The sequence below is a fragment of the Dasypus novemcinctus genome, chromosome 9 (genome assembly GCF_030445035.2).
Source record: "Dasypus novemcinctus isolate mDasNov1 chromosome 9, mDasNov1.1.hap2, whole genome shotgun sequence".
Taxonomy (NCBI): Eukaryota; Metazoa; Chordata; class Mammalia; order Cingulata; family Dasypodidae; genus Dasypus; species Dasypus novemcinctus.
In genome coordinates this window covers 86,422,751-86,450,249 of record NC_080681.1, presented here as the reverse complement: position 1 = coordinate 86,450,249, position 27,499 = coordinate 86,422,751, and the positions used below count along the sequence as shown (strand labels likewise).

Genomic DNA, 27,499 nt, shown 5'->3' with positions numbered 1-27,499 from the left:
TGTACTAGCTTCAACTTGAAAGCTCTTAAATAAGATGAAATTATGTCAACTTTAAAGTATAAGAAACAAGGTACATGATTGTTTATGGTATTTCACCTCATGAGCTTTGGCAAATACCTCCCTCAGGGCCATTAGGAAAATACAAAGAGGTAAAAGTTGATTCTTACCAGAAATGTGGAGTCCATTTCTGCTGTCATCAGCACTATGCCTTTTTCTTCCTTAAGTTCAGGGTAGTGGTATAAAATCAGCTGGCTGGCTGCAGCTTCCCCTCGAGTCTGCAAGGAGGAACACATATCAAAGTTCAATAAGATACTTCCACAACAAACTGCAATTTCAGAGCAATAGAGAGACAGGAGGAGTTTCTGACTCTTAACAGTCCCTTGGGTGACTAGTGAGTTGAAAGTCTGGTGTATGGTAGGAAGGTCAGGACAGCCAAGGCATGGTGAAACTGACAGTTTGCAAGCTATTATTTGTGTCTTCAATTGGAAAAGGTTTGGCTTTCTTCCCAGAAAATGTTTACAGTTGGCAATGAATCTTTCATCTTGGCCATACATTTAAAACCTGAAAGGGCACAAGCAGCTACCAAATCAAGTTCTAAAGAAAGCAATGTGCCTGCGTAATTGCCACTTTTATGGACCAGTGCATTTCACAGCTGAAATCAACTCCCCTTAGCTTGCTCTAAAGACTGAGCTCTTCTAAACTGTAGCAAACAGCTGCAGAGTTTGCACATGGGCCAGATTTGTAATGTGCAGTTTTAAAATATAATCTGGGGGAAGGGGTAAGAACAATAGGAACATAATTTCATGAAGAATGGACAGGTCAATAGTTACCAACCTCAAACCCAGACTGGGAAGAGAGGCTGGTGTCAGATACATGGATTTAAAGCTCCATGCATCTGACACTAGCATATAGAAGGAAACAACTATATATAAAAAAAAACAAAAACAAAAACAAAAACAAAAAACCCTCCTGGGCTTCATCTCTAATATTTTTGCCAAGAGTTCTTTTAATTATCAAAACCTAACTACTGCTAGGGTATTATTATTTCAGCCTCTCAGTTCTCCTAAGTATACTTCTTACACTGATCATTTGATCTTAATTGTTTCTAGATCTTTCTCTTACACTTGTGTATGAATTTTGTGAGGGTAGGGACCTTGTTTTATAGCTCTCCAGGACCTAGCATAGTTCCTGACACAATAGCATAATGGCTAAGCTCACAGTCTTTGGAGTTGGATATCCTGGGCGCAGCCTCAGTTCTATCACTTATGGGCAGTATGAACTAAGTTCTCCAAACTTCCTTCTCTGCAAATAGAAATAATAACTATCTCATAGGATATTAGTGAGGTTTAACCAACAGAGTGTACAATAAAACATGGCACTTAGTAAGTAGTCCAATGTTGGTTATTATTATAGTAAATGCTCAATAAATATTGTTAAATGAATTATAAAATATAAAATAATGAAATGAAGAGCTGCCCCTCATCCTATTTTGCATCCCTTTCACATCAACTTCAAGGACATTAAAAATGCCTGTTTTTGGTCCTCAAATACAGAACACCAATCCTAGTCACAGTATTATTTCAAATTATGACATTTTAAAAGCTTAAAATACTTTGGATCTAACTTTTTAAGCTATAATTTAGGAATAAAAAAAGAAAAAGAAGGAAGCAAACAAAATAACATGAAAGCAATGCATCTAGCATCTTGGAAGACGCTGACTTGGTTAATGAAACATGTATAAGGCAGGGAGCCTTACTCAAAGAGATTACAGTTTGGGTTAAAAAAGAAAACCAGGGAGAAGATGTAGCTCAGTGGTTGAGTGCCTGCTTCCCATGTATGAGGGCCTGGGTTCAATCCCCAGTACTTTCTTAAAAAAAAAAAAAAGAAAACCATCAAAATTCATCCATGCTTGTTAAGTGAGACACATGCAGTAAGTGCTATAGAAGTTTGGGGAAGAGACAGGAGAGTGCCAGAAGTAGTCAGAGGTGTCCTGGGGGCTTTTCCAATTTCTAGATACTGAGTGGGACCCAGAAAACTAGGAACTTAGAGTAAGTCCAACACACAAAGCATACCAATTCATTAGTGCCACAGTAAATACTCCTGAGAATTCATAGATATTCTATGCCCCTGAGCATCATCAACAGTTCCTAGTCCAACCAAGGGCTAGGCCCTCTCTTCTCTAGGGGAAGAGCACAAGCTACCTACCTGAATATTTATAAGTGCAGTGAAGTGGAGTTCAGTACCTGTCCATTGTCCTACAAAGAACTCATAACCTTCCCTTCTTGGTAGTGCACATAGAAACTGTGGGAAACAGATACAAAAGGAGAGAAGTGAATGGTTGAAGTCATTTGCTCTATGCCCAAACACCTATACCACTCCCTCTATTTCTTCAATGTTTGGTTTTTAAAACATTTTCTAAAATTAAGAAATTCATGGATGATAAAATAACAAACAATCATGTATTTCCCAACCAGTCTAAGAAAGCAAGCATTAGAGATAAAACTGAAGCTCCCTCTGTTTCCCATTCTGATCCTACTCCAGAGTAACATATATCTATGTTTGGGTCTGTCATGACTATTCATGTTTTTAACACTGTTAATTTATATGTATAAATCCATAAGCAAGAAATATTGTTTGCATGTTTTAAATTTTTAAGTAAATCTTATCAAACTGTATGAATCCTTTTTTCACTTCATATGCTTTTGAGATTTATCCATGTTGACAAATGTAATTCTCATTCATATTCACTGCTGTATGGCATTCTATTGTAGAAATATGCCACAATTTACTGCTTCTCTTGATGAATATTTGGGTATTCTCTAATTCTTAAACTTTCTAATGCTGTTTAATTAACTTGTTCCTGTGGCATAGGTAACTTAGCATCCCCCAACTCTTACACCCTTTCCTTAAACTATAAGCTAGATTCAGCTAGTTACAAGATATGCCTCAGGAAACAAAAGCCTGAAAATAAGTAGATCTTAAAGTCAGTAAAATATTTGACCTTTCCCACTCCTGTGTTAACAATATAAATGTCTTTGATTGTAATCAAAGAAGTCATGTGCACTCCTGCATGCCTTGATAAACATCTCTAAATGTATATGACTTTAATATTGAGCAAAGGGGAAGCAGATTTGGCTCAACTGATAGAGCATCCATCTACCATATAGGAGGTCCAGAGTTCAAACCCAGGGCCTCCTGACCCATATGGTGAGCTGGCCCAAGTGCAGAGCTGATGCATGCAAGGAGTGCTGTGCCACTCAGGGGTGTACCCCGCATAGGGGAGCCCCATGCACAAGGACTGCACCTTGCAAGGAGAGCTGTCTTGCGCAAAAAAAAAAAAGCACAGCCTGCCCAGGAGTGGTGCCGCACATATGGAGAGCTGACGCGGCAAGATGACCAAAGAAAGAGACACAGATTCTCGATGCCGCTGACAAGAATGCAAGCGGACACAGAAGAACACGCAGCAAATGGACACAGAGAGCAGACAATGGGGGGGGGGGGGCGGAGAAGAAGGGGAGAGAAATAAATAAAAGACAAATCTTTAAAAAAAAATACTGAGCAAAGTGTTGCATTCTTCTAGAGTTTTGCTTATGCCTCATTTTCACGTAGTAACCAAAATAAAATATCCACTTCTCAGTATGCACAGATGATCGAGCTTGGAACTGTCATCTCTCCTCTTGCTGCTGCGGAGAGGACTCCATGTAAGCCTCTTTTTTTTGTTTTTTAAAGATTTCTCTCCCCTTCTCACTGTTGTCTGCTCTCTGTGTCCATTCGCTGTGTGTTCTTCTGCATCTGTTTGCATTGTCAGGCGGCACTGGGACACTGCATCTCTTTTTTGTTGCATCTTCTTGCTGTGTCAGCTCTCCGTGTGTGTGGCGCCACTCATGGGTGGACTGCGCTTTTTTCACGCGGGGTGGCTATCCTGTGGGGTGCCCTCTTTGCACATGGGGCACCCCTATGCGGGGGCGCCCCTGAATGGCACAGCACTCCTTGTGTGCAGTGGCACTGCGCGTGGGCCAGCTTACCACATGGGTCAGGAGGCCCTGGGTATCGAACCCTGGACCCTCCATATGGTAGGCGGACACTTTATCAGTTGAGCCATGTCCACTTCCCTCCATGTAAGCCTCTTAATAAATGCTCATTTACTTGCCAAGCTGGTCTTATCCCAGCCTTCTCTGGTCTGATGTATCTCTCTCAGTTCAGTAGGAAGCTGTTTTTTTTTTTTTTAAGATTTATTTATTTTTTCTCCTTTCCCTCCACCTCTCCCTCCTTCTCCCCCTGTCTGTGTCCATTCGCTGTGTGATCTTCTGTATCTCTTTCTGCTTTTGTCTTCTCTTCTCATTTTTTCTGGGATTCACCAGGATTCGATCCTGGGACCTCTGATGTGGAGAGAGGTTCCCTGTCTGTTGCACCACCTCAGTTCCTGGTTTCTGCTGTGCTTCACCTTGACTTGCCCCCTCGTCTCTTTTGTTGCATCATCATTTTGCTGCATGACTCACTAGCATGGGCACTGGCTCACCACGGGGCACTCAGCTTGCCACAGGGGCACTGGCTTGCCATGCAGGCACTCTCATGGGCACTTGGCTCGCCATGCAGGCACTCAGCTCACCATGCAGGCATTTGTGTGGGCACTTGGCTCACTGTGCAGGTACTCGCATCATTGCACAGGCACTTGGCTCACCACGTGGACATGCTTTCTCTTTTTTTTCACCAGGAGGCTACAGGAATCGAACCTGGGTCCTCCCATATGGTCCTCCCACATCTGCTTCCCAGGAAGCTGTTGTTTTATAACACCTCCTCGCTATACTCAGAACAATTGGTGTAACTGGCAGGATTTGTCAGAACAAAGCATGAGCCGGGTTGGGAATCTGTAGGGGAAATCCCAAGGTGGCTTTCAACCTCTATGCGGGGAGAGGTTGCCTGACTGCTTGATTGTTGCAGACCTCCTTGCGAGTATGGGGATGCCCCAAAAATGCCATAAGAAATAGAACGTATATTCCAAAAACAAAAGATTATGAAATTTAACAAAGATAATATAAGTGTGCTGCCGCAGCAATTGGTTGGTCATTGTATGGGTGGTACGGTTAGCAATAGCAGACTGTCTCAAGAAAGAGAAACCTGTAGGTTGAAGGAGGAAATCCAACTAGGAAGAGATAAGTGGACTTCCACCTCTGCTTTAGAAACAGGTCTCTGAACAGTTATATAACAAGGAGGAAGACTTGGAGACACTGGCCTGTTGTTTCTTAAAATTAGAGGTTGTAAACAAACGCAACCAAGGGTTTGGGTTATGTTAGCTAGAAAAGGCTGGGATCTGAAAACATGGAACCCCTGGGAAGATGAGGATAGCGATACTAATATAGAAATTATTGAAGAAGAGACCAAAATCCTCAGGCTCAGCCCCTTCCACAGAGGAAAACTAAATCCCAGGTACAACATCCAGCATAAGCAGGAGTGCTAAATGGTATACCTATTAATGAAACAATGATTGTTAGAGAATATTCTACTGGAGAACAGATTTAACTAAATTAGGAAAAAATCTTCTGGCAACAACCTAGGGAATCCCTAACAACTGGGTGGTACACTTATGGGACAGCTGGGCTGATGGAATCAGCCTACTGCTGGGGAAACAGAAAAATTGAGTAATATCACCACCAGTCCTGCCTTAAGGCAAAAATTGCAAACTTTGCAGAATCCCCCAGGGACACATTGCCTCATGAACTGGCTGATTCTAGCATGTTGAGTTATTTGGATGATACCTGGAGAACTCCTAAACCCATCCACTGGGTGGAGATGAAGGTCAGGCCACTCTACTGGAATTAGGAATGAGAGAAGCTATTTATGATAGATTTTTACAGGGCCCAACCAAATCATGTTTACAAGAGAAATTAGGGAGAAAATTATAAATTCTTGACCTAGGGAATGGCATGGTGCTCTAGTAGTCCTTTTAAGTCCATTGGTGACCCAAGAAAGATATGTAATAGGTGAAGCCAAGGCCGATTTGAGTGATTTAGACAGAAAGAAAGAGTGAGCAAGAAAGATAATGAAAGGACAAAAGACAAAAGACATGAAAGGAAAACAGCCCTCTCAGGGATCCACACCCATGGCTAAGGGTTGGTTAAATAACTGGCAATGGGAAGCAGACTTGGCCCAGTGGTTAGGGCATCCGTCTACCACATGGGAGGTCTGCAGTTCAAACCCCCGGCCTCCTTGACTCATGTGGAGCTGGCCCATGCACAGTGCCGATGCGCGCGAAGAGTGCCGTGCTACACAGGGGTGTCCCCTGCATAGGGGAGCCCCATGTGCAAGTAGTGCACCCCATAAGGAGAGCCGCCCAGTGCGAAAGAAAGTTCAGCCTGCCCAGGAATGGCACCGCACACACGGAGAGCTGACACAACAAGATGACGCAACAAAAAGAAACAAAGACTCCCGTGCTGCTGACAACAACAGAAGTAGACAAAGAAGAAAACACAGCAAATAGACACAGAGAACAGACAATGGGGACGGGGGGAAAGGGGAGAGAAAGAAATAAAATAAATAAATCTGAAAAAAAAAAAGTAACTGGCAAGTAACTATGGGCTGATCTTTCGAAAGCAGGCATTGATTAGAAGGACAAAGATAAGAAACCAAATATTTTGCTAATTGGTTTGTGGAAAACCTTAAAACCTTAACTGCAATTACCAAACGGAGTGCCAGCCCACGTAGTATTGCTGCCCCACGCAGGAGTGACCCCCTATGTGGGAATGCTACCCAGCATGGGAAAAGCCGCCCTGTGCAGGAGTGCTGGCTGATGCTGAGAGCTGGCACAGCAAGATAACACAATAAGAGACACAGAAGAGAGAAAATAAGAAGACGTAGTAGAACAGGGAGTAGAGGTGGCACAAGAGAATAATCGCCTCTCTCTCACTCCAGAAGGTTCCAGGGTCGGTTCCTGGAGCTGCCTAATGAGAATACAAGCAGACACAGAAGAACACTCAGTGAATGGACACAGAGAGCAGACAATGGGGAGACTGGGGGATTGGGGGGGATAAAAAAGAAAGCCTACTGGGGTTTTGATTGGGGCTGTGTTTAATCTAGAGATCAACTTGGTGGGAACCAACAACAATACTGAGTCATGTAATCCTTGAATACAGTACATCTCTCCACTTACTTAGTTCTTCTTTAAATTCTCTCAACTAAGTTTGAAAAAAATTTTGAGAACCCTAGAAATCATTACTGACAAGTCAGCTGGTCAACTGCACCATTCCCTTTCCCTTAGGTCTCTGGCAGCTCATTATATCAGCAACAACCTCATAATTGCTTTCAGGCACATATTACCAGGATAGCATGGCCAAAACTGCAAATGAAAATGCAATAAAACAGGAACTTAAAGGAAGATGAAAAGATTAAAGCCTCAGGTGCCTTCTAACATGCATTTATACTGATAGATTAAGATTCAGATCAGAAAGGGTTGAGATGTGACAGAGAGCTAAAAAGTCAGAGATATATTTTTTTCTTTATTTGTTTTTTTAATGTTACATTAAAAAAAATGAGGTCCCCATATACCCCCTACCCCCCTCACCCCACTCCTCCCCCCATAACAACAACCTCCTCCATCATCATGAGACATTCATTGCATTTGGTGAATACATCTCTGAGCACTGCTGTACCTCATGGTCCATGGTCCACACCATAGCCCACACTCTCCCACAGTCCACCCAGTGGGCCATGGGAGGACATACAATGTCCAGTAACTGTCCCTGCAGCACCACCCAGGACAACTCCCACCCCTGAAAATGCCCCCACATCACATCTCTTCCTCCCACTCCCTACCCCAAAAGCCACCATGGCCACTTTCTCCACACCAATGCCACATTTTCTTCGATTTCTACTAATCACAATAGTTCATGAATAGAATATCAGTAAGTCCACTCCAATCCATACTCTATTCCTCCATCCTGTGGACCTTAGAATGGTTGTGTCCACTCCACATCTATATCAAGAGGGGGCTTAGATTCCACATGGATGCTAGATGCAATTCTCCTGCTTTCAGTTGTAGGCACTCTTGGCTCCCTTGTCAGAGATATATTGAGCCAAACCCACATGATTTCATTAGGCTGCAAATCTTACTGATTATTCAATCAACATATGAGCATTCTTGTAAAATAAACAGAGTTCTATAACATATGAGATAGAATGGAGTATGATGGGATTGGTAAGAAAACACCCTTGTTTGGCTTTATTAGGAAGCATTCCTCATATAGTCACTGGAAACTTACTGTTGGACAGGACTGTGCCCGGGTCCAGATCAAATCAAACTTCTCTTCCTATAGATGAGAAAAGAATAAAATTAACTCACAAAACAAGAAAATACAAAAGGCCACAATTACATTTAAATTCACCAAGACTAAACTCTAGAATATATACCTAAAACAATCTTTTAAGTTTCCTCATTTACAAATGAACCTTATGACAGAAAGAGACGAAAAACCAGATGTATGGTATGCTATTAAATTTCAGAATTATGTGTGAAGAGTGGATGCTTTCATATGCCCCAAATTCTCCAGAGAACCCTGACAGGAGACATAAGATCTGTGTCAGATGGATGCCTGTAGCAGCGTTATTCACGATTACCAAAACTTGGGAACAATCCAGGTGTCCATCAACTGATGAATGGATAAACAAACTGTGGTGTATTCACAAGAAAGACAATAATGCAGCGGTAAGAAGAAATGAAGTCCTAAAGCATATGACAACATGATGAACCTGGAGGACATTATGTTTAGTGAAGCAGGCCATACAAAAAAGGACAAATACTGTATGATCGCTCTACTATGAACTAAATATATTATGTAACATATTGTATGACTGCATTTACATAAAAAGTAAATATATATCAATTTATAAAGATGAAATTAGATTACTGGTTATGTAGGGCTGAGGAAGGCATGCTTAGGGATGTGGAGTTTTTCTTTTTGGAATAATGAAATGGTTGTAAAATTTTTTGTGTTGATGAATGCACAACATTGTGATTGTACTAAGAGCCACTGATTAAAAAAATAAAAACAACAAAAAAGAAAAATAAAAAATAAAAGCCATTGATTACATATTTTGGATAGATCGTATGGTATGTGAATATATCTCTGTAAAACTGCTTAATAAATAAATAATTGGTCAAGAATAGCCAGAAATAGCAGCTATGTATAGCAGGGGAAACAGAGAGAGATTGAGAGGTGAAGAATTTTCTTGACTGTTTTTTGTTTATTAATATTATTGAAATAATTGAAAATGCTCTAATAATGATTGAAGTAATGAATGCACAACTATGTGATTTTACCAGATACCATTGATTGTACACTTTGGTTGAACTGTATGCTTTATTAATATGTATCAATAAAACTGATTTGTTAAAAAAAAAAATCTGTGTCAGAGATACAAGGTCAGAGAGTCAGTCTGAGGGAAAGCTGAGACAGTCTGTTCAAATGGGTCAGAGATCTAAAACATCATGAAAAGTGCAGTCCCTTTTGGCTGTTGAACTTATAAAGGGTAAGGGTATAGATGTGTAAGAGGGAGAAAAAGAAATTGCGATGTCCTCACAACAACCAGAGATCTGACTTTATTCTTCTGTCTATTAAGTTTCTGTTTTAGTCTCACATATACACATATAAACCAGTATATATTTGTGTGCTTGACATAAACTTTACCCGGGCTATTTCTTCTTCAGGGAAGAACAATTAAATATCTAGCTGACAACCCAGTATTTCAAATGCTTTCTTATGGTGGAGGTCAGCAGAAGGAAGCCAGCAGCACCCTTTCCTCAATGGTAAAATAGAGGCTGGTGACTATCTTCAAAAGCACAAGTTCAAGAAGGGAAAACCCAAGAAAATGCCACTTGCTAAGGGGAAATGCCAGAAAAAGAGTAGGAGGGGGAAACGGACTTTGGCCCAGTGGTTAGGGCGTCCGTCTACCATATGGGAGGTCCGCGGTTCAAACCCCGGCCTCCTTGACCCGTGTGGAGCTGGCCATGCGCAGTGCTGATGCGCGCAAGGAGTGCCGTGCCACGCAAGGGTGTCCCCCGCGTGGGGGAGCCCCACGCGCAAGGAGTGCGCCCGTGAGGAGAGCCGCCCAGCGCGAAAAGAAAGGGCAGCCTGCCCAGGAATGGCGCCGCCCACACTTCTCGTGCCGCTGACGACAACAGAAGCGGACAAAGAAACAAGACGCAGCAAACAGACACCAAGAACAGACAAACGGGGGGGGGAAGGAATTAAATAAATAAATAAATCTTTAAAAAAAAAAAAAAAAAAAAAAAAAAAGAGTAGGAGGAGGCTCCAGATCAAATCAGGTATAGGTCACAACAGACAAAAAGGGAAGAACGCTATGCTTGTTCTTGAAATCCCAACAGCTTGGCTGGAAAACACCCAAAAGAAATAAAAAAATTTGGAAACTGCTTGGCAACATGAACTTATACTATGTTCCTTTGTCAGAGGCTTGCTTCAAAGAGACCTTTTCTAAATCAGAAAGATGGAAAACAAGAGCCATAAATATACCATATAGAGCTTCCAATCTTAGTTCTCAGGGCACAATAAAAATCCTTAGAGCTGTAAATACAAGTTCTCAAGAGGCAATAAACATAGGAAAAGTAAAGGCAACTGCATGCTAAGGTTACAGCACTAACCTTCATGCTAGAACACTTTCATTTTCCCCTCCAAACTACTTACAGGAATAACTGCGTAGACTGTATCTTTCGAAGCAAAATACTGCTGCCAAATCTGTACAAAAAGAAAGAGTGTATGTGACATGTCAGTAATTTTTCCAGCTTATGCCAAGAAATAGTGACAGCTTCTACTGTTCAAAGTAATATGCTATTTAATAATAGGGAGAAGAAATCCAGTATAATGCTTTTAATACCAGTACATGATTACAAAAAGGATTTAATATTATCCACGGTTTTTGATTTTTCAACTGTAACTCTTAATAACAAATTCCTGTAAGAGAAACTGATTCTGTGACTTGTTAATCATTCCTTTCAAGATGTTTTTCTTTTTTTCCCCCCATCTCTTCTCTCCTTTTTCCCCCAAATCATACCTCTCAACCAACTGAGGACCTTCTCAGAGAGTCAAGAGAGCAGTGTTTCAGATCAGAGCTCAGGGTGTGGAGTTAGGTGGACCTAGATGAGAAGTACAGCTCCAGGAACTTATTGGCTATGCTACCTTGGGCATATCACTGAAAATCCCTAAATAACAAACACCAGTAAATGACAATAATATCAGTCTCACTGGAATGTTGTGAGGATTAACTGAAATAATGTGGGTTTGTGCTTACTACGGAGTTTGGCACAGGATAAGCAATACAAAAAAATGGTAGCTAATATTAGCTATTATTATCTCCTTCTAGGCAGGTTTTGAAATCCTGCTTCCAAAGAGTCTTCTGTATGAGGAAGAAATAGGCTCTGCTGGATCTGACTGTGATACATTCCTATCAGAAGACCTACCAAGTAATGAGGAGGACACAGTTGACCCTCATGAAGCAAATACCAAAAGGGAGAAAATATTCCCAAACAATCATCCATCATTCAACAAGCATTTTTTTCTGAGCATTTTTGGATTATAAGGCATTGGGGAAATCACAGGCAGAGAGACTGGCCTAGAGGGGGTTTGCTAACTTGTGAAAGAGACAGATTCATATGTAAATGACCTTATCATGAAGCAGCATAAGCAGCACATACTGAAGAGAGGTATAAAATACAATAGCTGTTTGTAGGATAACTTCTGACTGAAATGATCAGGGGAGATTGCATAGAGGAAGAGGCATATGGGCTCAACTTTGGAGGACAGGAAGAATTTTGGGAGTCAGAATGGGGAGAGGAAGACTTTCCAGTCAGAGACAGTAACATGTGCAAAGGCATGGAGGACAATAAAAATAATGATAGTAAGAAATATAAATATGGAGTATATAGATGATATAATGCTAAGTGATACAAAGCAAGACACAATATTGCAAATACATTATATCTAAGTATAATATAAAAGAAAAAATGTTCTTAAAACATACTGGAAACATCAAAATAATAACTGGGGGAAGTATAACTATGGTGATTTTTTTCCCTCTCCCTATTTTCTAATTTTTTTTTGGTAATTTAATTATATAACTTTTATAATAAAATCCATTAAATAACAAAGGTACAGAAGCAGAAATCTCTAAGATATAATAAGGAAATCTTGAGTTGTTGGATTTAACAAGCAGAGAACAAAATATATGTTGGAAAAGAGTAGAATGAGGTCAGAAATGTAGATTGAGGCTGGATTACCAGGGCCTTGAGAATCACTTGAAGGAGTTCTGACTTCAGTTAGTTACTGGAGGTTTTTGAGCAGACAGTAACACAGTAGGAGTTGAGAGTAAGGAAGGTGAATCTGGTGGCAGTGTGTAAAACAGATTGAAGAGGTGAGACTGGAGCCAGCACCAGTTCAAAAGTACTGCAGAACCACTATGATGATGGCTACCACCACCACTGCTACTGATGATGATGATGAAAAGCAACAGTAAATATTTATTAAAAACTTAACCATTTCCTGGGTACTGTGCTAATCGATTTATGTAGATTATAAAATCTCATTCTTCTACAACCCTTCAACTTGGTATTAATATCTTCCCATACTACAGACAAGGGAACTGAAGCTTAGAGATGTTTAATTACAGCCTTATGGCCGTTTGAGATTATTTTATGAATCTCAAAAAGAGATATACCTCTGGGATAGATTAGTTTACAAACTAATTCAGTTGAAGGGTCTTTGATTAGATTACCTATTAAGATTGCTTTAGGGAAGTGGATGTGGCTCAAGCAGTTGCTCCCGCCTACCACATGCAAGGTCCCAGGTTCAGTTCCCGGTGCCTCCTAAAGAAGATGAACAAGACAGTGAGCAGATGTAACAAGCTAGCTCAGTTATATGATGCAATGAGTTAATGCAATGAATAATAGCCATGAGAAAACACTAAGAGACACAACAAGCAGGAGCAGAGGTGGCTCAAGTCATAGGGCACCTCCCCCCCACATGGGAGGTCCCAGGTTCAGTTTCCAGTGCCTCCTAAAAAGAAGATGAGCATACAAAGAGCAGGGAGCAAGCACAAAACAATGAGGGATGGGGGAGAAGTAAATAAATAAAATAAATCTTGGGGAAAAAAAGATTGCTTTAGGGCTTTTTCAATTACTTCAGTCAGGCCTGACTCAGGTTGAATCCCCACCCTCTTGCTGGGTCTTGTATAAACAGACACTCAGACAGACATGGGAAGAGAGAGCTCTGTCATTTAAAAACAATTTTTAAAAAATATTATTGAAGTATAACATTCATAAGTGAACATACATAAACAATAAGTGTATAGTAAAATTTGTGAACCTACAAAACAAACATGTATAACATTATATAGGGGTCTCATACATCACCTCACCACCAACACCTTGCATTGTTGTGAAAAGCTCTGTACTTTTGATCCTGCCATGTGACTGAAAGGAGAAGCTTCAAACAGCTGAGGCCCCAGGGAGAGATGAACCATTTGCCTGATAGCTTACAGCTAAAATTGGAAAGAGGGCAGAACAGCTGAGACTGATATGGGAGGCCTGGAAAGAAACAAGCCCTATGCCAGGAGAGAGAGGATTACAGGATCACTTAAGCATGAAGCCTCAAGAGGCTGGGCCCATGGAATGCAAGAGGAAAGGGTGAGCCCAGAGGGCAAGGCTGAAATCTGGGCAGAGGCTGGTGGTCATCTTGCTTCACCACATGGCAACACATCAGGATCAGCAGTAGCTGACTGAGAAAGCATCTCTTTACAGTGCCTTGAGCTGGATTTTTCACAGCCTTGGAACTGTAAGCTTTTATTTACTATACTAGTTGGACTCTTCCCCACCTTCCATCATAATATTAAAAAAAAGGGAAACGGACTTTGGCCCAGTGGTTAGGGCGTCCGTCTACCATATGGGAGGTCCGAGGTTCAAACCCCGGGCCTCCTTGACCTGTGTGGAGCTGGCCATGTGCAGTGCTGATGCGCGCAAGGAGTGCCGTGACACGCAAGGGTGTCCCCCGCGTAGGGGAGCCCCACGCGCAAGGAGTGCGCCTGTGAGGAGAGCCGCCCAGCGTGAAAAGAAAGAGCAGCCTGCCCAGGAATGGCGCCGCCCACACTTCCTGTGCCGCTGACGACAACAGAAGCGGACAAAGAAACAAGACGCAGCAAATAGACACCAAGAACAGACAACCAGGGGAGGGAGGGAAATTAAATAAATAAATAAATCTTTAAAAAAAAAAAAAAAGTCAAACCCTAGTTATAAACTGACCCTCTAATTATCTTGTAATACATGCTGATGAACATAAGGAAGACCAGATGTGGGGATATGAACCAAATATAATAAATATTTTCTCATTACTGGGAAAACAAGTGAAAGCATTTGTCCTAGAGTCATAAAATTCAGTCAAAAAGGACCTCAGAAGTCATTTGGTCTGCCAGATAGAACCACAACAAATGATTTCATATAGTGAGTGCTTGGAAACTTCTAGAGTGAGAAGGTAGCTATTTCCCAAGGCAATTACATTCCAAAAGCTAACTTTCCCATCTGGGCCATTAATTCTATTTCCTCATGGATCTTGTGCCATCAACTATCACAAATTTCTTTTTAAAATTTCTCCTTTTCTACCAGTACCCTCCCCATATATCCAATTTATTCCACAACTTAAAAATCCCCTTCTCAACACTGACCCTCCTTGTACTTTTCCCACTGTCAACCAAATACTAAATTTCTTAAAATAGCTTATATTCACTTGAGCAACTCATGACAATTTTACTTTCATCCCTTCCCCTGCTCCCTCATAACACACCCAATGATCACTTATCAGACCTGAGCCAGCTTAGCCTCTGTACATCACATAGTGTAAAACACTTCCTTGTTCCATGACACTACCCTTTTACCTTTCTGATTCCTTCCACTGGCTCCTTTTCCTTTCCTAAGTCTCAATCATTGGTGTTCTCTAGGTTTCATGCCCCAGTACCCTATTATTCTTGTTTTCTCTCTCCCATGATTGCAACTCCATCTATATGTCAATGACTCCCAAAGTCATTCATTAACTGGAAAGACATTTACTGAACATATACTACCGAATATGCCAGGAACAGGGGACTAAGTCCTAAAAGACGCCATCTCTTCCCCTCATGGTCCAATTCAACAGAATTACAGTGTGACACACTCAGACCCCAGGGTGATTTGAGGACAAAGAAGAGGCATTTAATCCAGGTTGGGGAAGGAGCACTAGAGGAGAGCTATATCCTGAATAATGGATAGGGAGTTGGTCAGGTGAACAGGCATTAACAGGTAGGACAGAAGGAGATAAGAGACAAGTTCTAAGGCAGGGAATGACAGCATTAACAAAGGCATAGATGTCTGGGAGGAGGCATCATAGCCCAGGTGACTCCTTTAGTTGTTCTGCTTTGTCAACATTCTTTTAAAAATGTGGGGCCCAACTAAACACACTAATAAAGGTGTAGCCTAACCAACAGAGAGCACAAAAGTACTATTACTACCTAAGACCTGGGCAAAACACTCTATTAATGCGGCCTGTTTTCTTGGGGTTTTTTGTTTGTTTGTTTTGTTGTTGTCAAAACACTGTCTTTGGAGAAACCTTGAGGATATTCTGTTGAGTGAAATAAGCCAGATACAAAAGGATGAATATGGTATGGTCTCACTGAATTATGGAGCTGTACTATGAAGTATAGGTTGGTGGGAGATGGAATGTGGGATGAAAAGGGGAAGAAGGTGCTGGATGTATGTAGAATGTTTAATAAGGTCAAATGTAAATATATGGTAATGGTTGGACTTGATGGTAACACATAATGAATGTAACAAATAATGTTGATTTATGGATGTGACTATGGCTGAAACGAATAGTCTAGGAAGATTAATATTCGTTGGAGGATAATATTGGGAATGTAAAACAATGAATTTTGGAGTAGATGAGAACTGTGGTTAATAATATAAATACAGGAGTGTTCTATTATAGGGTATTAAGAATGTGATATATGGAAAAATATAACTAATGTAATTTATGGACTATAGTTAACGACAACATTGTAATGTTTTTATAGCAAAAGCAAAATTGGTACTATATTCATTCTAAAGGTTAAAAAAAAATATGGGGTTTAGGTTTGTAAGACTGATTAAGCATTTTTTTCTCTTCATTTTTTTCATTAATAAGTAGAACTTGACTATGTCGTTTAACTAATCCATGTTAATCTGTGTATCTTTCTGAATACTAGAGGAACAACTGAGTTGGCAGTTGGAATTAGATGAGATAAAAGTGCCTGAAAAAGAACTTTTTAGGAGTTAATGTTTTCATAACTTGTTGAACTGTCTTTTTCTGTTTTTTTTTTGTGAATTTGAAATAAAGTTGTTTATAAAAAACAACAACACACCAAATGCAATGAATGTGCCATAGTGATGTAAGACTCTGTTCATGTGGGAGGAGTAGGGTAGGTAGGGAGTGGGGTATATGGGCCCCTCTTATATTTTTTAATGTAATATTTTGTGTGATCCATGTATCTTTAAAAGAAAAACAGGGAAGTGGACTTGGCCCAGTGGTTAGGGTGTCCGTCTACCGCATGGGAGGTCTGTGGTTCAAACCCTGGACCTCCTTGACCCGTGTGGAGCTGGCCCACGTGCAGTGCTGATGCACGCAATGAGTGCCGTGCCATGCAGGGGTGTCCCCCGTGTAGGGGAGCCCCATGTGCAAGGAGTGCACCCCATAAGAAGAGCCGCCCAACGCGAAAGTGCAGCCTGCCTGAGAATGGCGCCACCCACATGGAGAGCTGACACAACAAGATGACGCAACAAAAAGAAACACAGATTCCCATGCCGCTGACAACAACAGAAGAGGACAAAGAAGAAGACACAGCAAATAGACACAGAGAACAGACAACCGGGGCGGGGAGTGGGGGTAGGCGGGAAGGGGAGATAAATAAATAAATAAATAAATCTTTAAAAAAAAAAAGACAGTAAAAAATTTGCTAAAAAATCAACAACAGTGTCTTCTTTTAAGGGCAGCATATTCTGCTTCTTAATTTAATTTGTGATAGCAGCAAATAGTTTATGAATCAACACTGAAATTTATGAAACTATATATTTCTTAACATGGTTGACCTTGGTTACTTAAAAATTTCAATGAACAGAAATTTGTATTTAAATTCACAGGTCTCCATGATAACTGTCATAGGATCCTGACACTTGGGCCTCACTTCTCTCTTCCCTAAATGACATGCTTCATATCCACGTTCCATTGGTACTTCTTCCCAAAGGCAGTTTTAAGTCTCCTTGAGACTTTGTATAAGCCACTATTAACAAAAGTTTAGAACCTTATGATGTTCTTATTTGTTGTATCTCTGTCTCTCCCCTAGACTAGAATTCTTTGAAGGTAGGGGATCCTTGCATTTGTCCATGTTTGGCACAGAGCCAGACATTTAATAGGTATTTATTAAATGCTTGCTGAAATGAATGATACAGAATGAATAATAAAGCATCCAACGGAAACCCATGGCAACTGGTACAATTTCCTGTAGTGGAATTTGATGCAGAGTCAAAAGACATGGGTTTGAGTTCCAGCTTGGGCACTGATGAAGTTACTTTATCTCTTAAGGTCACAGTTTTGTAATAGCACCTATTTCACAGGGTGATAATTTTGAGAATTTAATGAAATAATGCAAATGAAGTGGTAGGCACAGTACCTGACACATAATAAACTGCTTTCATTATTATTTTGATTCTCTCAATATACCTAAAATATAATTCATGGAATTATAGGGAATGCCAATAAGTAACTTATTATATTCCAATAAGTAGCTTATTATATTCTAATTAGAGAGAAAAGAACCACAACATATAAATGTAAATAGCAACATAAAACAAGATATATGAAATGACCAAATAGCTGAGTGCTTTGAAAGGAGTACAGTAAGCTTCCTGCATGCTATAATAATGTAGGGCTTTGAATACCAAGAAAAGGAAACTGGAAAGCCACTGAATATTTGTAAGTGGGTTACTAACATAATATTTATTTTTATTCATTTATTTAAAAACACAAATATAGCACTTATTCTGTGCTAGGCACTGTTCTAAGTGCTTTATGAATATTAACTCATTTAATCCCCCAAATAACTCTATGAAGTAGTAGTATTATCTCCACTCTACAGACAAGGAAACTAAGACACAGAGATGTTAACTAACTTGTCCAAGTCACACAGCTAGAAAGTGGCAGAGCTGGGATTTAAAACTGGCAGTTTGTCCTACAGTCTGTATTCTTAAGCAATACCTTATGTTTCTTCAAAATAAAAGTAGAATTTTAAGAAGACCCAAATAGTGAAGATCTGATAGGTGGAGTGGGAGTGGGAGAAAGGGAAGCAGGGGAACCTATTTGGAGGTGGTACAGGAATCCAGGTATAGAGCACTGATCATTTTAAATAAGATGTGGGCAGTAGGAATGAAAAAGAAAGGGCAAATGTGAGTTGATCATACAGGAGTGAGACCAAGAAAGACATGTTTTTTTAAATGCCATTGTTCTTCATGTAATTCATCATCGTACGTTTTATAACAACCTTTCATTTTGGCTGGAGAGAGATGTCAGGAAATGTTTGCTTCTTTCTACACTCAGGTTTGGTTCACAGATCACACATTTTCATTGATTACCTGTTTTATTTCTTCTGCAGTTTTGTCTTTTACCATCTCGATGTTAAAGATTGAACCAAGAGTCTGAAAGAGAAAATAAAAGGCAATTGACTCCCAGAATTAAAAAACAAAACAAAACACCCCAGCTTGATGCTATCTCTAACCCTTATATGAAGTAACGCATCAGGAAAGTGAGCCCCCATGCTTCAGCAGGTTTTCAAGGTTTATTCCTGGGTAGTATTTATAGGTTACTAGGTAATTCTCAAATGGTTGGTTTACCCCCAATGAGCTCTACAACACTATGCAGCTGGTAAGAGAAGGAAGCTTGGCTGTTACTTTAAATTTAACTATTCTATTAGGGAAGGCTCCTAAAAACAGTAAACATGTTTTAATTTGATCTTTTTAAGCTACACCCCTGAGAAAGGAAGGGTACTATTATATTCTTCATATTCCATCTAGCAGCACCCCCAGGATGCAGAGGATGCTAGGCATCAAGTCAAGAACACAAAAAAGTCAGAAACATTTCTCATCTCTAGAGTTGGAAAATCATCTTACACAAAACCACTGAACCACAATAAATATATTCAAATTTGCAGCCTCTTGTTATAGATGTTCCCTATGACTTCAGAAGTGGATCACTATATTAAACTGGAAACCTACCTTGTCTTTAGTGAATCCTCTACTCATAGGCTGCTTCCCCAAGGCATCTGTCTGAAATACATGATGAGACAAGGTTATTAATCTACACTTTACTCATAACAAAAAGACCACCAACCTAGGTAAGGTGCCTGAGATCTCATGGAATTTTATACCTGAAAACTCTATTTACTCCATTCTATTTAATAACCTTTTAGAATAGTAAAACTGTACTAAGAGTTATTGTTTGTGAGACAATTTTCCTCTGGATGTTTTTCCTCATTGATTCAGATTCTAAGATGCAGAGGTGAAAAGATTTCTCTCAGTCAGTAATCATCTACTAGTACTGAGAATCCATCCTATTTCTGCCACGTGGATATGAGGGACTCTTTCCGTGAATGAGGCCTACTTGGGATTCCTGTGCTCTGCATTCTGATCTTCACACTGAGCAACAGAAGATGAGAAATGGAAAGATGTATTTTCCATAGCTGTTTCTTACCTTTGATGGATAAGTACTTAGTACTTCCGATGGCAGGTATCCTCAGCAGACTAGAGACTTTTCTAGTCTCTGTTTTCTCCAACACACTAGATTTTTTAAAAAGGCTGAGAACAACTGATTATTTTCCCTCCTAACTACCTACTCCTGATAAAGGCCCCAGCCAGGAAGTCCTACTATTTTGATGGGTTGCCCTGAGTCTTCCACTCAATCTAGTCTAAGACTCTGCCTTTCAGAGGGAGTATAGTTTACACCTAGAACTCTGAGGCTGAAAAACTCTTTCTACGTAAAACTTGCTTTTCATTATTCTGTGCTTTAATGAATCAAAACCCTTCAAAAATGATAGCCATCCACAGAACACAAATCCAATAAAAAGCCTGATGCAGAAAAACCTGTTGGATACAAGCTGGTCTTTCTGGCCACATCCCTAACATACACAGAGCATTCTAATGCAGCCTCATCTGCATATATAAAACAGTCAAATAAGAGAGAACTGTTTTCATCTCATTTTCTTACCACTGACCCTCATATATACTATGAAAACAAAACAAAACAAAAGAAAAAACCCTCAATTTGCACAGCTGCCTTTACCTTTCAATTACCAAGGTCCCTGTATTATTTTTTTTTCCTGGCAATAAATATTTTAATTTCTTGTTTTGTTTTTATGACAAATAATTTTCAAATTTATTCTGGTTTTATGTTTTAAATACATAGTAAACCACAAATAGGTACAATCAAGACATTTCATCTCATAACCTACACTCCTGCCAGATCCTCCAATTTGCTGACTACTGGCAATGCAAGCACAGGGTAAGAGCGGAAGAATCTTTTTTCCCCCTCACTTTATTTTTTATTATCTTTTTTTTTTTTTAAAGATACATCGATCACACAAAATGTTACATTAAAAAATATAAGAGGTTCCCATATACCCTATGCCCCCACTCTTCCCACATCGACAACTTCTTTCATTATTGTGGTACATTCATTGCATTTGATGAGTACATTTTGGAGCATTGCTACACAGCATGGATTAAAGTTTATGTTGTAGTTTATACTCTATCAGGCCATTCAGTGGGTTATGGCAGGATATATAATGTCCTGCATCCATCCCTGCAATATCACTGAGGACAATTCCAAGTTCTGAAAATGCTCCCATATCACACCTCTTTTCCCTCTCCCTGCCTTTAGTAACTCCAATAGCCACTGTCTACACATCAATGATATAATTTCCATTGCTAGAATCACAATAATTCTATAGTATAATACCAATAAGTACACTCTGATGTATATTTTATTCCTCCATCCCAAAGATCCTGGGATGGGGATGTTTAGCCCACGTCTAAATCGAGAAGGGGCTTAGATCCTACATTGCTGATGGATGGAATTCTCCTGCTTGCAGCTGTAGACTTTCTTGGTTCCCTGGTGTGGTGGTTGACCATCCTCACCTCCCTGTTAGCTGACCTGGGTAAGTCCAACGAACTGGAGAGTAGGCGTTACAACTCTGCTGAGGCTCAGGGCCCAGATGGCACACAGACAGTCCAGAGATTCAAGTCTCCTGAGCATACACCAACCCCACTGCAAACCACAGGTTCAGTAAAAGTGACAGAAGAGGCATGCATAGAGAGGGCACATCTTAGTCCAACTCCATCACACTCAGGAGCATAAATTTCAAAGTAGGGCCTTGCCAGTGGGCAACTCCAGAGCCATCTGTTATGACCATAGGACCTGGGTATCTCTGTAGTCTTCAGGAGCACCACTACCTGGGGCTGTATCTACTTCGGCTGTCTCTGAGATCCTGCTGAGATGTACATAAGTGTGACCCCTCTGATGAACTCCTGACTCATTTTGAAGTTCTGTAGCCATATAAACTCATTTGTCTTTACCATTTCCCCCTTTTATTCAAGGTCTTTTTCTAGTTGCAACACCAGTTGGTGTTCGGTAGTAATCCTTCATTGCCAGGGAGGCTCATCCCTGGGAGTTATGTCCCGCATTTGGGGGAAGGTAATGCATTTACATGCCATTTGGCTTAGAGAGGGGCCACATTTGAGCAACATGGAGGTTCTCAGGAGGTAATTCTTAGGCACCCTGCAGCTCTAGGCCTAGTTGAAATTTCAAGTACACAGGCTCATAAACATAGTCATCATTATCAAGGGCCCATTACTGGACCATCCTTCTTCACTGGTCTTTGCTGCCCTTGGGGAGTGCAACAGAGTTTCCTGGGATGGGAACTCAGCACTCCCTCAGTTGTTGTGTGAAACTCTACCCCCTATGTCAATACCCAACGAACATTCAAACATATCTACATACCCTACATGCATGCCCTGGAGAACTCCCTCCCACCCATGAATCCCCCATGACCTCTCTGATATGAATGAAGCAAATCAAGTTGTCTCAGAGAGCTAGAGACTAGAAAATAGGCTTACAGGAAATAGGCAGGGAGAGGAGGGTTGTGAGCCAATGCCCACACGGGTGAAATCTATGATAAAGTGGCGGTAAGTAGTTGTGCAGTGAAGGGATAAGACGGGGGTATAGGGATACTACTGGGTTGGGCTTTGCAGACTTGAGTGGGGCTAGGGTTGGGAGGACGGGTCAGATGGTCCAAGGAACTGGATGGAGGCGGAGCAAGTGAACACAGGATATTGGCAGGTATGTGGCTAAAACTATAATGTTGAGAAAAAGCTTAGAAAATATAATAAGGGTTACTGGTTTAAGGTGTTTGATGAGGGGCATCTGGCACAGGGTGTACCTGGGGCAGGCTTCTAGGGAGTGTATGAGTGCTCATCATGTCATAGTGTTGTGGAGACCCATACAACGAGTGGGAAGGTGTTATGTCCCCATCCTGGGGAGGCCTGATGTTCTCAAACAGAGGGTACAGTGTCTCTCAAGAGCATGAGTGGCTTCAAATGGGCAAGGACAGACTAGTGTGTCAAGCCCTCAGCATTGTTGCAAGTATCTATGAATCTTGTCCTTCAAGCAGTGAAGATTGGTTGTCACTGTGGGCCCTGAGGGGAAAGGGAGAGAGGAATAGAATAGTTGGAAGAGGGAGTAACTGGGGGGGAATGGAAATATTCTGCATGATCCTGCAATGATGGATACAGGCCATGTTAAACATCACCAAAAATTTATAAAGGTGTATAGTCTAAAAAGTAAACCATAATGTAACCAAAAATTTATAAAAGTATACCGTCTAAAATTCAAACCATAATGTAAACCTTAATGGAACCATGGTTAGTAGCTATGTTTCAATATCTGTGCATCAGTTGTAGCAAATCTAACATCCACATGTAAAAAGATCATTGCTGGGGAAGGGGGAAAAGGATTTGACGTTGGGTATATGGGAGTTCCCTATATTCTATATGTGACTTTACCTAAAACTTTTTGAAGACATCAAAAAAAAAAAAAAAAAAAGGATGTAGACACATGAGGAAGAAATGGAAGAGCTTGCCTTGCCACTGTACATTCAGGGCAACACCTATTACAAGTGATGAAAGGCAAAAATTCAAAAAAATTTTTATGATATTTTTCAATTTTTTAATACCCCAATTTATTTTTACTTTTAGTTTTTCTAAATTACTATGTATCCTATTTCTAATCTTTAAACCTATCATTACTATTTCATTTTCCTATTAATTGAATTTGGCAATATATTAGACTTCATTTTTAAAGAAGTTTTGGATCACAGAGGGGTTCAACTAAGGCAGGGGAGGAGCACTGATGTGGGGTGTCATTGATGGGGGAAGACTTTCTTAGGCAGCACCATCAGGAGGCCTGGGGTAGAGAATCAAGGATGAGAGCAAGCTCTCATATCTGTCTCCATTCACATTTACCTGGGACCAGGGAGGTAGGGGACCCCAGGTGGCCATTTCAGAACCCTGGCCCCCTGGACTGAAGGTGAACAGAGAGAATCAGCTCCCTTTGGGGAGGGAGGGAGAAGCCACTTGCTCCTCCTACCATCACAGTTGAGGTGAAAACTTTTTAGCCTTATCCTTGATCCCTGGATGCCAGGCTCTTCCCACTGCCATGCGTATCTGGGTGCCTTCCTAAGGCTGGTGGTGGTGGCAGCTAGAGGGAAAAATCCCACATTTCAGGCCCTGGAGATTCAAACTTCAGTTTGCAGGAGGCACACCAGGAAGTCTGACAAACTGAAGCCCTTGACATCAGATTTCCAACTTCCAACCCAGCAGAATCACGTAGAGTGTGGTGGTGGGAGGTATCAGGTAAGTAATTTCCGGTCCCACTACAAAATTTTATTTTTGACTAGAATAGAGTATCATTGCAAATATTTTTTACAACAGAAAATGGAGGGTGTGGTGCAGAGAGCCTGGTCGGTCAATGCTTCAGCTACAGGTAGGCTTTGATGGAAGCCTTGCTATGGTCCCCACAGTCATAGAGGAGCTCATCCCTAGCCTCAGTCTCACAGAAGGCAAGAAGGATAAAGTGAGGCATGTTGCTGATGTGCAGTTTGGTCTGGCAGTTCCCACATTTGCTGTAGTTGATCAGTCTTCCCAGGTGATTCTTCTCTCTAGTTGCATCCGTGCAGTAGGTTTTGTTAAGATACTGAAAACAGTACATGTAGCAGCCTGTGGAGGGGTCCTGTGCATATAGAACCTCCAGCTTCTTGGCATTGCTGATCTTGATGAGGTCCCCATGGTTTTCCACCACAAACTCACCATGGGAGAGTTGCTTGGTGGCAATCACTGCCCTGCCTTTGCCATCGATGAGGTCAGTCTTCCTACTTCCAATCAATTCTCCTACTCTTTTCCTTTCTTCAGACTGCAGCTCAGCTTTGCTCTTCCTGGAGCTCTTTCAGACAGGGTAGAAATCTGTGACTTTGCAATTCTGTTGCTGTTCCCTGGAGCTTTTTTCTGCGGGGCTTGTTTGCCCTTGATGGGCTTTTTCAGAATTTGCTTGGTGACCACTGTATTGGTAGAATCATAAGATGAGGTGAGAGTTTTGGAAGGTTCTGCTGCTTCAGATTTTTGGTTTGGAAAAGGTACCAGGGGACCTCTCCTGGCATCTTTGATCTTCTGCTCCTCGGGCTTCATGGTGTTCTGTGTTGCATTCCCAGTGTTTCTCTTCTTGCCTTCTACAGGTTCTGGCTATTGGTTTCCCTTGGCATTTGACTTCATGATATGCGACTGAATTCTCTTCTTGAAGGGGGGAATGCATTCCAGAGGATTTATTCAGGCTCACATAGGAATAGATCTTTGACTGCCCAGTAAATACATTTTCTTCTAGCCATGGGCTCGCTTGGTCATGTCCTGGGATCTCCCAGGAAATCCCTGTATTCTTTACTCACAGTGTCCCTCTAATTCATCCTTTGCTTCCACTTACTCTCGTAGAAATAAGACAGTTAAGTCCCAAGTATAAGCTTATTGTAATTTTATCAAATCCAGGATACCACTGATTTTAAGGCGTACCATTATTTTATATATCAGAAAATTATGCCAATTAAAACAATGACACAACTCTCTCACTTCACATCAATTTTAAGACAACTTCAGAGATGTTAAAATGTAAAAAAAAAAAAAAAGTGAGCTTTAGAATAAATAAATTATAGAGGAAACTATATGCCAAAAATTTCAAGAGCACTCAATAAAAAATTTAAGTGACTGTATTACTGCCCACTATGGAAGCTTTGGAAAACTGTAGGGGCAATTTTTTTGTTGTCACAATAATTGATTAGATGGTGATACTTGCATTCATGGGAGGGGCAGGAGAGCCACCAGCAATGCTAGGTGAGCTGCAATTTTGCAGATGAGGTCTACATAATGAAGAATTTTCCCTAATCCTGTACAATTTCTCAACATCAAGACAAACATCCTTAATATGTGAAAAAACTTTTTAGAAATATTTGGGTCTAGAGCCTAACTCCATTTGCATTTTAAAAAACATGGCTTTAATAAACACTGACTTTTCCAGAAATGCAACTATTATATAACTTGAGAGAAGATTGTACATTGTGACATTTTAGGACACTGATAACAACATTGCTGGTGGTTTTGGAATCACCAACACAACACCCCTCTTCCAAACAGCATTTTGCTACTGCTATGTTTATGGTGATTTCACATATAGAAGAAACCATCTGACTACTCCATTAGGTCTCACAGTATAGTTCTGTATAATAATTTACATATTAAAATAGGTATTTTATTAAAAAATACTTTTCTTTATATTATGTTTAGGGCATCATATTGATTTTCATCCCCGGCCCCCACCCCCATGTGTGTAGGTGGGTTATATTTGTTTAGATTTCATTTCAGCATAGAGAAGGGAGAATTTAAAAACTTTTTTTATAAAATGGGGTACTGGGTCCCCTATTGTATGGAACCAATGACTCAAAGTAAAGAAAAGCTTTGGGAATAAAGAGTACAGGGCTAGCCACCAACCTTTCTCTATCTAGCTAGACGAGAAAGATAGTAAGCAAATATTTACCTAAGAGTTGTCATAACTTAAATTAAATCCCTACTTATTCTGAATCTTGTCACCATAAAGTTGAGTTTCTGTTTACAAAGAGGAACAAAAAGCTTTCCTATATAGCACGGAAGTTTGTAATGCAGTATTAGTTCCAAGAAGTACTAACTGATACTATGTTTATTATAGGAAATTTCGTGTTAAAATATTTGTGGTAGAAAGTTGTTCACATAAAGTTGTAAATTACGTTTGTCACAGGAGGGTGAATTTGCTCACCAACCCACTAATCTTGTGATGATTAACCTACTAACTACTGACTATCGACCTTGTTCTAATTAATTCAAGCAGTTATTAAAAGACTGAGTGGAGTCTCTTAAAAATTAGGATAACCATGGCAAAAGAAAAGTTACTTTCCAAGTAAAAGAACGTCTCTAATTTCACTTTAAAGCACAACCTATGGGAAGCGGACGTGGCCCCAGTGGTTAGGGCATCAGTCTACCACAGTTCAAAACCCAGGCCTCTTTGACCCGTGTGGAGCTGGCCCACGCGCAGTGCATGCAAGGAGTGCTGTGCCACGCAGGGGTGGCCCCTGCGTAGGGGAGCCCCACATGCAAGGCGTGTGCCCTGTAAGGAGAGTCACCCAGCACGAAAGAAAGTGCAGCCTGCCCAGGAATGGCGCCGCACACACGGAGAGTTGACGCAAGATGACACAACAAAAAGAAACACACAGATTCCCATGCCACTGACAACAACAGAAGTGGACAAAAAGAACATGCAGGAAAGGGACACAGAGAACAGACAACTGGGGCAGGGGGGTCGAGGAGGGGAGAGAAATAAATAAAATAAATCTTTAAAAAAAAACCATACAACATAGAATTCCAATTTTCTATTTTTACTAGCTTAGCTCAGTCTCCGGGAAGCTCACATCTGGGTTACTGTATAATCTCCCTGGTGCCAGCTTCTCCTGACTCCAATTTGTTCTGAACAACTTAGACGACTGGTTTTCAAATCATATGTTGTGATATCAATTTAATTGTGGCCAGCGTTTTTTTGTTTGTTTTATTGCGGGGGTGGGGGGGGGGGGCGGGACTGGTCTTTTATTTCAAAAAGAAATTCGTCAATTTTTAGTATCAAAACAGTTGCATTATTGGTTTCTCTTTCTCCCAAATGGTCCCCAAGAAACCACAATAACAGAAAGTACATTTTAAGCCAATAAGGTGCATGATGCACACCTAACACACCTCACAGAAACCTTACCAAAAAAGGGAACTGGGTGGGGAAAG

The 27,499-nt window shown here is 40.7% G+C and overlaps 1 protein-coding gene, 1 non-coding gene and 1 pseudogene across 3 annotated transcripts in view; 1 reads left to right on the top strand and 2 right to left on the bottom strand.

Moving 5' to 3' along the window:
* ATPAF1 (ATP synthase mitochondrial F1 complex assembly factor 1) overlaps nt 1-27,499 on the bottom strand; it is a 72,643-nt gene that overhangs the window by 37,578 nt on the left and 7,566 nt on the right. Inside the window, exons 3-8 of one of the 2 annotated variants that reach the window (XM_058303632.2) lie at nt 19,328-19,378; nt 18,689-18,751; nt 10,695-10,745; nt 8,256-8,303; nt 2,206-2,301; nt 168-275 (exon numbers count right to left, since the gene is read on the bottom strand). In XM_058303632.2, the coding sequence (XP_058159615.1) occupies nt 168-275; nt 2,206-2,301; nt 8,256-8,303; nt 10,695-10,745; nt 18,689-18,751; nt 19,328-19,378 (417 nt within the window). The remainder of the gene's footprint in view (nt 1-167; nt 276-2,205; nt 2,302-8,255; nt 8,304-10,694; nt 10,746-18,688; nt 18,752-19,327; nt 19,379-27,499) is intronic. The other variant, XM_058303633.2, reaches the window with a different exon arrangement.
* Nucleotides 1,798-1,869, top strand: TRNAG-CCC (transfer RNA glycine (anticodon CCC)). Its single transcript has one exon. It is a non-coding gene; the product is annotated as a tRNA-Gly (tRNA).
* Nucleotides 24,025-25,092, bottom strand: LOC139439676 (N-lysine methyltransferase KMT5A pseudogene; annotated as a pseudogene).